Source organism: Diprion similis, chromosome 4 (assembly GCF_021155765.1).
Source record: "Diprion similis isolate iyDipSimi1 chromosome 4, iyDipSimi1.1, whole genome shotgun sequence".
Lineage (NCBI taxonomy): Eukaryota > Metazoa > Arthropoda > Insecta > Hymenoptera > Diprionidae > Diprion > Diprion similis.
In genome coordinates, this window is record NC_060108.1 from 19944267 (window position 1) to 19957480 (window position 13214).

At 39.9% G+C, this 13214-nt stretch overlaps 1 protein-coding gene across 1 annotated transcript; it reads right to left on the minus strand.

Moving 5' to 3' along the window:
- Positions 1–2337: 2337 nt before the first annotated feature.
- Positions 2338–5136, minus strand: LOC124405574 (pinin). The gene is made up of 5 exons (XM_046880599.1): positions 4845–5136; positions 4440–4641; positions 3992–4165; positions 3592–3886; positions 2338–3481 (listed from the first exon to the last, which is right to left on the minus strand). The coding sequence occupies exons 1-5, from the start codon at positions 5000–5002 to the stop codon at positions 3150–3152; spliced, it is 1161 nt and encodes a 386-aa protein (XP_046736555.1). The 5' UTR covers positions 5003–5136; the 3' UTR covers positions 2338–3149.
- Between the last annotated feature and the right edge of the window lie 8078 nt (positions 5137–13214).

A 13214-nucleotide genomic window follows, 5' to 3' on the forward strand; every position in this document is an offset into this window, starting at 1 on the left:
ATATATGCTCATATGCTTCGCGAGAATCGGGGACAGCGGCGGCATATCTAAAATCTTCAAACGGTTGGGCAGCCGGACGTAATTTATAGGCAGCGCTATAATTACCGTAACTTAACGATCACTCCGGCCAGTATGATGGAATTGAAAATTAAAGAATCAAGCGATGGTCAAGTTTCGATTTACCTATAATATGCGCGTGCAAGTTTAAAAATAAGATCAAACCAGAGGATGAAATGTAAAAGATATGTGGGTGGTTCTCTTTGTCGAGGAGAATCGGGGGAATCCCCGTATATACGTGCTGCATATCATTAACGGGGTGACAGTTGATACGAAGCATGGCACATGCGTAAACTGAAATGCACACAGGCAAACCTTATATACACATGCATACGCTTATTCTATGTATATATGTAGACCTAAAGTCGCAATATATGCACTAAAAGTATATACCTATATACGCGGCGAGATTTTTTTCATTTTTTGGATTGCCTCGAGGGCGTGCAGCTTCGTTTAGCAGGTAATATAACGCGTCGGATATGCATATAGCTTTTATTTATAGCTTCACACATACCTATGTGTATACCTAGCTTTAAGTTTTAAATACGTAAATAATACCCCCAACCCCCGTACATATGCGTATAATATATTATAATACTTGAACCACTGCGAGAAATCCGTGAAAATATAATAATCAAATTTGCACCTACCTATCAATTGAAAGTTAGGTACCTACTATTTTTAGTTAGTTTGATTCTGAGTTTTTTTTGTTTTTGTTTTGCTAATGAAATAATCAGCACAACGCAAATCGATGCGTGGTGTAGTTGGTCAACTTATTTGCATATCTAACTTGATACCTGCATTCTCATGGCGTTCGTTAATATACAATTCAATATTGTATCAAGGAATATAAAATTTAATTGGCTCAGAGGAAAAAATATCATTTCATGTGAGCTGCTCTGGGATATTAGAAGTTGATTAAATCAAGTAAATGTAGTGATTCGATTGAATAGAGCTTGTGGTTGAATTACATGTGAATGAATGGATCATTTGTTACACTCGTGAATTCTTCCATCTAAACTCCTGCTTTCTGGGGAAGGTGGTGTATTCGAGGTATATTGAAAGCAAAAGTGGAACTCCGCGAATGCGCGTCACTGTATCGTTCGCGCTCTCTTCGTCTGTCTACACTGCGATCTTTATATCCCTGCAGCGACGTATTAGCATCGAAGTAACTAACTAACCACATAACTCGGGGTACGCACGTACCTAAGTAAGCTGGCATATGCCTGAGTAAATGCAAGATACTCTTATGACTCGCATAGCGTAGCGGCTTAATGGCTCGCGACCAAGTTTCAGGAGCGTAGGCTACGAGTGTACCTACTTGCCCGACACAACTCACGATCATTCTACACGTACGTTATATTTTATACCTATATACGCACACCCTCGATTGAATGGCCAAAAATACTCGGAATTCAACCCAGCCGCGCTGCGGGTAGCGAAAAACAAAAATTAGTTTTCATATTTAATATAAAAACTGTCTTCTGTACGATGAAGAAGACCTTCGACCCAGCGACGGTTACTCTTTCATGAAACGAATTTCAAATATGCTCGATTTTATCTATATATATATATATATTAGGGTGGTCATTAAAAGTTTTTTTTTTTTGGAATTTCCATGTTGGATGTTCGTGGATCAGCCTTAAATATAAAAAAAGCAAATCTTTATTTTTTTCGGATTCTTACTTCGAGCCCAGAGTCTCTCTGTTTGCCTTTTTCTCTATCCTTAATTCTTGAGCACTAGAATGGAATTCCTCACACATCTTCTTCATATATATATATGTATATATATAAATTTACAGAAAAAAATGCATGAATGGCGGAAGAGTTACAAGGTTCAAAAACTATGTTCGGGTTGAATTGAAAAAGTCGATTTGGCCGATGAGCAATTGCTGTTTTCCTTTTATGTTCATTCAAGTACCCATATTTGTGTTGGGAATCACTTAAGTAGAGATATGAGATTACTATTTAGTAGCGACATCACACGGTGAATTCAAAATAAATTCAGCTAATGAATGACCATGGAGAAATATGCAAATATGCTGTTCTATGTACCAAGTGAGCGTTACCATTGGTGACGGTCTGGTAGAATGGAGTTAGACAACAAGTAGGTAAAGTAGTTTTCTGCAGCGTTGTTACCGCGACTGCGTCAGGCAGTATTTCTTAAATAATCCATAACATGCGGGAAAATTATGAATGTAACAAATTACGAATGGAATGATAACAACAGGGTAGATTTTGATTTCTGATATAATCGGGTAATTGAAATTGCAACATCCGTTCATTTGAGATACTGTAATTATTAGTCGTATAAACTTACAGGCTATCGACAGTGAGTCGAATATACAGGTCGTATAAACCGCCTAAACGGATTTCGGGATATACTCAATTGATAGCTGTAAAATAGATGATATCTTATCCATTTAAATGATTCCAATGCAATGGAAACGTAGAATCGTTACGTTCCCTGACGAGAAATAACACACTGAGGACAACAGTTCAAGGGGTCAACACGAAATAGTTAGTTTTGTGGCAAGTGCGCATAAAATAGGGCTTTCCTGACGAGTAGAAAGTATCGAGTCAATAAGTCCCCATATGTACACATGCTACAAACTCTATTTTCTACGCTATCTTTTGTCAAAACCTAGAATATTGTGTAGTTTTTATAATTACTAGTGCGTAGAAATAGACTTTTGAGCACTAGTGCTAAAAAAAAAATTACAAGATGGTCGAGTTGTTGACGGAAGTAGCGCAGAAAACATGAATTCTCATCGGTTTGTGGTAACCTTGGAATTCATAGTTAGAACAATATAGCTAGTTATTGAATTTCAGAACGAACTTCAAGTCGTTAATTGACAAATCAAGGCTAAAATGTATAGATAAGTTGCCTCGGTACCGAAAAATTTTACTTGTGAAAGATTCTTACTTATGTAATATAACCATTGATTATGGACATGATTTTATTCCAATCGCGCTGATTCTGATTCGTGTCGCGAAGGTAATTGAAAACAATCTTTTTTTGTACCATTCAGGCACCGGCACCACGTACAATATCCATATATATACATGCGAGTAAGCGAGTTTATTTATTGCTAGCCATTATTGGCATCCTCCGGCATTTCTTGCATTTCCTGCGTTTCTTGCACCTCTTCTACTTCTACTGTAGCTGAATCTATTGGGAGCGAAATTAGTTCCTTTGATTCGCACGTGGGAGAACTTGAAGATTGTACCTCTTCCTTTTCGATTTTTTCGACTTCATGATTTGGATCTCGATTCTCTTCGCCTTCTTCCATAGGTGTTGGAGGTTCTTCTTGCACGGCCGAAACTATGTTTGATTCATTGGAAAGGTGTTTTCCTAGTCCTGCTTGAAATTCTATTTGCTCTAGCTCTTCCATCAGAACTTTTTCCCTCGTTTCTATCTCATCTGCAATAGTTAAGATAGCCAGTCTTAGCACAAGATTTTATGTAACTTAGTGAAGAATTATGAAATTACCCATTCAGGGTATTCCTGCATGAGTGAAGAAAATTTCTTACCATTGAGCTCCTTCGCGGAGAGAGCTAAAAGCGAATCTGTGCGCGGATGTTTTCGTTTTGGTAAATAATAGATAGACGGTTGAGTACGCGTGCGGATAAATGATGTAAGCGGTAATTGAGAAGCGCGCCACTCCTGAAACTGTCGGCTGCGCACCAGTTTAGCTTCTAAACTACGAACTTCAGCCTGTTGACGTTTCCGAGACTGAAATAGCTGTTGTCTTTCTCGCCTCAGCTCCTCCTTCTCCCGTCTGCCAGCCTCCTCTACTCGAGCCTCGACTTCTGCTTTCTTATCCTCCTGAAACGAAACGACTGAGTGACATCCTTGCAAGTAATGAAATCGCCGTTTAAATATTAAATATTTCCTTTACCGGAATGTATGAATAATAATTCGTAATAGTACCTTGGCTTTAAGTTTAGTTTCTTCTTGACGAAACTTTTGTAAAGTACCGAGGAGGGCTCCAAACATTCGTTTGTTTCGCTGACGACTTCGTTCATCCACTCTTTCTCGCCTGATAACCTCTTGGCGCGAAGGTATTTCTCTGGGTGTTGCTATCACTCTTGAGGAGACAGCTGGCTAAATATCGACATATAAATTTGTTACAATTAAAATATTTGATAGAGATTTAATTAACTTTGCACTTAGAACAGTCATGTGTGTGAAAATGATTATACATTATTAGTATTACATGCGTTTAGTCAAAATTTTAGCAAAAACAGTTTGCAAAGCTTCAGGCTCTGGAAGATGATCATTTTTAAATTATATGGCAATAAAATTTGTCTTTTTTTCAGTCAAGTCACGTAATCGATTCGAACATGTCACAAGTTCAAATAAGGTAATTGTTAATTACCTTGGCAGTGTTGTCATCTTCATCGGCGCTATCATCTGCATTTGAGGGTATGCGAGCACTGAGCCGACTAAAAACTGTCTTTGGTTCTCCAGGAGGGGCGACCCATCGCCTTTTAAAAACTGTTAAATTATTTGGAAGGACTGCAAAATCAGCAACCTGTCGTCTGCGATGATCTTCTTGTACAGGGCGTTTCTGGGCAATCCTGATTAAAAATTTTAACTCAAATAAAGGCAAGTAGTATGAAGTTTATGTAAATGTAGGACGCTAAAAAATGGTCGGAATAACCTAAAGCGGCAAGTCGTTCTGCGTACAATCGATCGGATCAACTACCGTTTGCCGTTAGTTTTTATTCTTTAGCAGGTAAGATTAGGGAGTATTCGATCAACATTTATCTCGGGGGCGTACCTTGCTGCTGGTTGGAGAGGATTTTCGCCATCGGGAGGATCCCGTCCGAGAATCTTTTGAATACTTCGATCGAGACCTCGGAGGTTATCGCGCGCTGCTTCAAGCTGCGCTTCTAGCTTTTCGGCGCCCCACGACTCCCGAGTTTCCAATTTCCTCATCGGGTATATCGCTTCTGAACACTGTTATGGATTAATAACAAAATTACACAGCACCGTGTTTATTCCTGTTGTTGATGTGCCGCAAGTTATCGCCTGCCATTTGCAAAATGCAATTTACTCTCTCGTGCCGACCAACCATTGAACAGTAACTTCTGTTAAACACTCAAGATACGAAACCTTCGCGGCGTAACTTGTCCGGCACGCAGTTCGTTTGTCCAACCCGCGAAAGAGGGCAGCAGCGTCGTGGTCAGACATTTTACATACGTCACTTGTGAATAATGAGCTCTGCTAATCACCATGACTAGACTATGACGACATACATTCAATTTCAATTGTCCTAGTGAAATCCCTTGTATAATTTTCTGTAACAATGCATGTACCATTAGTCGGTAACCTGTGCGAATACATACAGCAAACACTTACCAGACTTTTGCCCTGAATGCACTCAAGAGATGGCACCACCAGTGAAAGAGGAAAGACAACTTACAAAAATTTCATGGCAATTTTTGGCGGGAAAGTTTAAACGTAGTACGTCAAGTGTCGAGACTATCATTGATTTGGTCTGACACAATCAATGGTAAGCTTGTGCGTAGAATTATTATGAATTAATGTTATATATTTTCAACTCTGACCGATTTTTATTTTAAACATACTTCTTGGTCACGTCGGAAAGCCGTAGAATGTTCATTAATGGGTTCTCGGTGATTCAGTATTTTTTTGGAATCAAAACCGAAACAAACTTTATTTCTGTGTAAATCTTACGTTTCTATGATCAACGTACCATTCGTTTTTTCCGTCACCTGCATCGCTAGTCGTTGGAACATAAAATTTGATTAAGTTTGTACTAAGTATAATCTACATTTCTGCTGCCATTCTACCCTTTTACGTCGGCAATTTTCGATAGGTACACTTTTAATTGCTGAACAGATGTCACAGAAAACAAGTTTTATGTAAATATGAAATGACATTTTCGATGAAATGCCAATCTATACATGAAATAGTTTAAGTGCGGATAAATTTTTTATTTGCAAAACAGAAAACGTGTGTTTATGATATATAAATTGTTTCCTTGGTGAAGAAAAAGACGATTTATGTCTTTGGTCCGAAGTTTCGAATGCATCTAACGAATCATCTTCAAATCTTTGAAAATGAATTGTTAAAAGTGCTGTGATAACCGTGTCAGACCATATCACCTGACATTTAACAGCTGTTGAATTTGTGGAGCGAATGTGTTGCAATATCACTGACTAACTTAACGATAAGTATATCAAAAGACTTGAAAGTTTTATGGGTGCAACGGCAGGGAATCTTCAAGTATGAAGAGGACGTAATGTTTTCGTAATTAAATATGCGGGGAAATTTGTATCGTCATTGTTTTCATGTATGGTGGAAATTTTAATTCCTCTGCAAACCCCATTAAAGATTTTTATGTAAGAGTATAAAATTTTCCCGTCTCTTTCGTTTCTGTTTACATATGTGTGAGTGCATGGCTATACCTTGAAGAACTTTCGGGAATTCCATGATTTCGTAGGAATTTTCTTTTCCTCATAAATTAATTTAAAACGACTTACTAAGAACGATCTCGTATATATGTATAACCCTTATTTATTGACACTTCGTAAATTTCATTGCCAGACGACGAACCCCAAAGACCGAGCAATAAATTTAGTGGAAATTAAGTTCTGATTATAATATCAGTCGAGATAAGAATAATAACAGACTGATAAGTAAAAGCGGATGGCCAGGAGGATACGAAGTGAAACAGAGCGAGGCGGAACGAAGTGAAGTTAAGTGAACTAAAGCATTATACCGACCGAAGGAGAATGTTAATGGCCTGCTTCAGTTTTGTATATGCAGGAAGTAAGGCGCGTCCCAGAGCGGGCCGGCGCCCGGCGCCCGGCATCCACGCAAAAAAGATGCTTATAAAAAACACAATAAGACTGACAAAAGTGGGAAAAATCAAGAAGTACGTTGAACGAAGACAGACGTTCCTCCTTTAAATCCCATCGTAAACACGAAACACCAGTGTTTCTCAAATTTCTTCCCTTACGATCCTATAATCATCACATGCATATTTCAACAAACTTCAGGTGTAATTTTATAGGTAAATATCGACGTATCACATTAAAAAAGGTATTACAAAGCATAATATACGTACGTACGTACCTGTACATCGTTCTGTCGCAAATATAATATAACAAGAAAATATGATCCTGGTAAGTGTCAGCGTGAAAGAAATTCTCACAGCCACCCTATGCTTGTTATAAAACGTAAAAGCTTTGAGGATTTAGGTACGCACAAAGTGGCGGAGTGTTTGAGTCATGTGTATTTTCCACTGTGAATAAGAGCATACTATAATGTGCAATTTTTGTTTGAGGATCCAAATAGTTCACATTTTATACTATTAGTGTAATTTTTTCATCTTTGTTTCATAGGTTTCTTTATAAGTTTCTCACTAAATTTTTTTGAACTACACGATTCAATTCAACGCGCATGTTGCCCGTAGGAACAGTTTTCAATGTACTGCGTACATTTCTCACTCAAATCTTTCAAGCATCTCATACTTTCGATTGTGGAGGAAAGATTCTTTTATTTTCATTAATTCATTACAGTATGGCACATAACACACTAAGCTTAAGCTCGTGGAGTAAGTGCCAGGCTTTTGCATCGTGTACTTACGTGTACAATATTTACATTTCGGATAGCGTGCTTCTTATCTAAGTACAAACATACATAAAAAATTTAAAGACCGCACAAAGTATAAAATCAAGCAATCTTGACATTGAGCTTGAGGATAAAAATTGTGATGTCAGAAAAAGAAAAAAAAAAAAAAAAATTGACGCATATTATGCTTGTGAGACTCGTACAGGGTACCAATAATCACCGCTATACGAGATCGAAATGTTCGAGTATGATGAAAAGTAAATCCCTAATTTTCGGAAAGTACTCGTCACCTGTTTGAACCACAAAATGAGGATCACTGTTCGTTGGCCGGGTACAGATAGTAATAAGAAGCAAGGGTTATGTTGAATTGAGTCGCGTCGCGACGTGGCCCAAGTCTCAAGTAGGCATGGCAGGTAGTACGCGGATGGACTATGCGTGGCACGGTATAGCCATAGCCTCGTAATGATGTAGCTGACTTGATTCCGCTTGTCTCTCAGTACTTAACTCAGTTAAGTCGTATACACAATTCTTGTTTTTCTCAGTTCGCTCGCATTCTTGTACGGATTTTTCTTCAAAAACATAACTGCGGTAGAAAATCGTATAATCGCAGAGTTGTCGCGGCCTACGCAAACCTTCGGTGTGATTGTAAAATCTGGTATTTCAAATCCCTTATTATCCTTTTCATATGGTTTTCAATAGTCAAAGTTTAATTTTTTTTCCTTACTACCATCATTTAGTACAATCGTTGTCATGCTTCAGGATTCCAAAGGTCTGCGAAATTTTTCTGATCTTAAATCATATTTTACTTATTTTCGTGAGAAAACAGCAAAGTCTAACGATAAGAAAACTGATCCAAGTGCGCATAAAAAATACGAGTAAAATCTATAGTTGACCATATGCAAACAGTAAGTTTGCGAATATCTGCTAGATTTCCGATTTCCATTCACAGATAACCGTATCAAAGTTGACTGTACGAAGTAACTTGCAGTGATCACCGAGTAATGGTGCCAAGAATTACTTGGAAACTTAGGCGATAACAAGATTACGTTGATCCTGTATCTTTTAACAAATAGTAGTATAACGAGCGCTGCATATATATATATATATATATATTCATTTTTTATTCCGTCTTCGTCCTCGCTTTAAAGGGAATTCGTGAATACATGGCCACAATAACGTCAACTGTGAGGGTGAGGGTCAAAACTTGGAAGGGTCAATATTTCAAATGGCTGACATATCGAAATTTCAAACATGCGAAAATAAAATGACGAAAGATGAATTGTTCGAATTTCGAGTTTTCCCTTTTCGACACCCATCCATCTGCGAGTACAATCACCATGGTCATAATTCCCAGCCGAAGAAGAAAAGTAAAAATTTTGGTGATTTTCTTAACCAAATTCGAGTAAATCTCCGTAATTTATTTCACTTAATTTTACACCGACGTGAAAATCAGACGGACGAATTCGCATGACGCTCCAGAGACGCGACGAGACGATCGAGGCATCGATAAATAATTATGGTTTCAAGGGTGGGTGCGGAGGTGGAATCTCCCGCATGCTTGCCGGATTCGTCAAGTCCACCTTTTTTTTTCATCGTTTTCTGGCGCTACCGCCACGGCCGGTAGTCGCGTGCTTGCCGGCTGCCCCAGGGGTCGAGGAGAGCGCCTCACATACTCGTTCGACATGACATATTACGGCGGGGCGATCGTCGGGCAGCGGTCGGGACCACGACGGATGGACGTCCAGGCGTCGAGCACGACGACGCCATCGCGAACGATCAGCGACGGGCCCAGGGTCTGCAGGGTCGACGATATCCACGGCGGCGGCAAGAAGAGCGCCGCGTTCGCCAGCGTCGCCACGGGCCACGAGCCACGCTGTTTAATGGAGGCACGAACCGACGACGACGTCGGGCGATTGGTAATCGGTGCCCGGTGGTGTGTGCGTTGGCGCCAGGCCGCATTCTCGCATTCGTTAACCAACACACCGATCCTCCATATATTACACCGTTATACACACTCGGGCTGCACGTACCAGCAGCAGCAGCAGCAACACCAGCATCCTATTCACTTGCAGACAGACGTTAATGCGTATACATGCCTCGGAGGATGGTTAGTTACGGTTCTCCGATAACCGGGATAACAGCCGTCGACAGACCACTCCGTCCAGTTTATTAAATTTTTTTTAGATTTTACGCCATACATTCATCTCTCTATCTCCATCGCCGAACTTGTAAACTCTTTACATGCGTATACAATGACACATTCTTTATATTATCGACGTAAATTCCCCGCGATCCCCATACGGTAGATACCTATGCCAAGTTACGCGCACGGTGTAACTATTAATCATGCGTGGAGAATGGTACGTTTCTCTGTTTTTCTTTCTTTCTTTCTTTTTTTGGTTTCGTTGTCGTTCTTGTTATTTTTCTTGTCTTTTTTTTTATATGAAAAGTTATCGTTTTCGAATCAACGCGAAAATTCGTCGAATGGGAAATTTGACTGCGGGAATGCGCATATTAAAGCATATTAAAAGATTTTTGCCATTTGATAATTCAAACAATGGAAAGCATAATTAGATCGCGATACGGTGACTATAGGCGACCATATGTCACTGAACCTCCTGCGGCTCACCCGCGATAAAAGGATTTGCACCCCACGTGTGATATTTGCAAAAACGATCCATCCAATTTTGTGCCAGCTTTTTACTTTATATATTCCTTTTGTAAAAACACAGCAACGCGAATTATTGTGAATTTTTAATGGACTTCTCTGAGCATTGAAAGAAAAAAAAGCCTGTTGAGCCGGCACATTTTTTTCAAACAGACAAGCACACCCGACTTCGTCGCTGCTCGAGAGTTCCTTTTCACTGGAATGCGACGTTATTATAAACCTCTTTGCGTCTCGCCCTGAGAAATGGGTGAGAAGTGATGACGGGGGTGAAAAGGAGAGCGCAATAGTAAGAAGAAGAGAATGAGAGGAGATTAATTGCTTGTTTTCGAATCCTCTTCGGAATTTCGGATATTCGAAACACGCTGCATTCCGCCCTCCTTAATCCGTTTATCTTCATACCACGTGGAATGGAAATGGATTTTGATTTTTATCATTTCCCTCTACATGTCCAACAAAAATTCTACACCATCAACGGATTAAGATCGGCATTTTCCACCGCGTAGTTGTTTTCGAAAAACTACACGGCACTAGGTCAACAACTTTAGCTATGAAGATTCACCCTCGGGAAATACTTTTTCCGATAACTCAACAAGTAAACCTGTGAAAACTAATCTAACGTAATGATAATATCGAGCGATTGTTTATACGATTTGAAAACTTTACGCAGAATACTCGGAAGCATGGTGTTTATGAAGAACGAGAGTTTCGAGTTAACTGCCTAATTACACTGATTGTCAGCAGGAAACGTAACTTTATACCGAACGCTTGGCAAAGTGTGATTTCAGGCGTAGAAGCATTCGGATGCGTGGAACGATGACACATTTTTACTTAGGTGTCAGTCAACCCAAATCGCATTCAGAAAACTAGGTACGTATTTTACAGGAAACGTGTTTAGTCAATTATCTGGCATTTTATTTACTGGGTTCGGAGAGGCTAAGCAAAGGTCAAAAGTTGAGCAATGCTCCTCTTATCACAGCAAACACCGTTCACACATGCTCGTAGCCCAGCAAGCACGATCGATGTGCCAGCTCTCTAAATGTGAATCAGTTATAAGTATACCACTGGAAGTGTATATACACTGGAAATCAGTGAATTTTCATTGATTCAAATTAAGAGAGTGCCGCAGGCTTCAGAAATCGAAACCTAAACTACACGTGAAACTGAAGACCTATCACATGCCAGCCAGCTAATCGTCACCGGTTACATTTGAGAATATCCAGAACCTAGCGAGGTCTTTATTGGCATGCCGATAACGACGTCGACGATAATACTGCACTACCAGACTGCAGATACGAGCAACTGACGAACTTAGGACTACATAATCATTGCAAATTTTCCTTCCAATTAGCGTCGGTTGAACGGCCGCAGTGGCAATGAATTCCAAATGTTATCGACCGTTGTTAGAGTTTAACTGACAATTAGGTGGATACCTTTTCCGATAATTTTTTACTACTTAATACCCGGATATAGCGTGTATTATAGCATGATGAAAATTGATCGACGAATTAATGAATGGCGTCATTCGAATTGTTATCCGTATATTTACTGCCATTAATGAAACGATAGATAGATTAACACTAAGACGTGGATGATATCGAGTCCGAATGTGTATCTGTATATACATAAAACATTGCACGTCAATTTTTCACACAGATCCGTATCATATGCAATAATGCAATAAAAAATCAAACATTTGTTGGAATTCGTACGGAAGTTAAAGTTGAAAGGGGGTGAGTATATTCCTTAGAACAAGTCATCGTTAAGATCACTCTCGTTTTTGATAACTTGCACGTTTTCGCGGTACAAGCTTGTGGCAAATGAAAATTCTTGACTATCTGTTCAGACTCTAGTGTTAATAGATCCAGTCAGTCCATATCAGGATCGAAATGTGTGGAGGATGAATATAACGCACCGAGCTGACAATTGAAGGCGATTTAACCGATAATTGGATACTTGACTAATTTCAGAGAACCATGGAAGTCTTTTGCCGGGGTCAGGTATACCATTAGGTACAGCAGGTGTCATTCGACGGAGGTTCAAAAGCATCATGAGGCCAGGTCAATGGGTGATGATTCTACGTATTAGCGACAATGAATCACTGCTACTATTCCACTATCACTGATACTGTTATACTACCGTACAATCATCCCAAGAAGCGCTATATAGCAGTGTGCAGCGAGGTTTCTACTGGTGGTGGTGATCCTACGTCACGTTGAAAGCGCCGAGCGCCTTGGATCCTGATTTATTTCACGGCGCACTTAATTGCCATTTGGCGGGGCGTTGAGAACTGAGAGAGACGGGGCGATATCGGGACGTTTCGCTTCCTCCAGGCGTGTTTATATGCTGCCAACGGCACGGGCAACGACGCGCCACCGTTCGCCTCTTGGTGCACTTTCGGCCGAAGGAATTCGGTAGCCGAGGCATCAACTATAACTACATGGAAAGATCGGACACGATACGGAGAGGCTGCTACGTGTTTTATCCACCGTTCCAATCGCCTGCATGGGATAAATTCGTTTAATTTCCTCACCCGAGAGTTTATTTGCATCGTTTCGTTTTATGCCTTTCACGATTGTCGCTATTCCAATGATGGGATACAGGCATGTTCAAAAAGCATGTTCAAATTTTATTTATCACAGGAAAAACGAAGATGGTCATCCTTGCACTCGACCTCTGACATTCCCGTATTTTTGTTTTTTTTTTTGGTCGCGAATCCTCATCTCGTGCACGCGTTCAAAGATAAAACAAAAACAACCCCACGCTAGTCGCTCGGAAACGCAAATAACTACGACGGAGTGTTTCTCTTTTTGCATCGCATATTTGGTTCGTCAGAGATTCCGGCGGAACATAAATCTGGCTCAAGAGTTTAATAATCTCGTA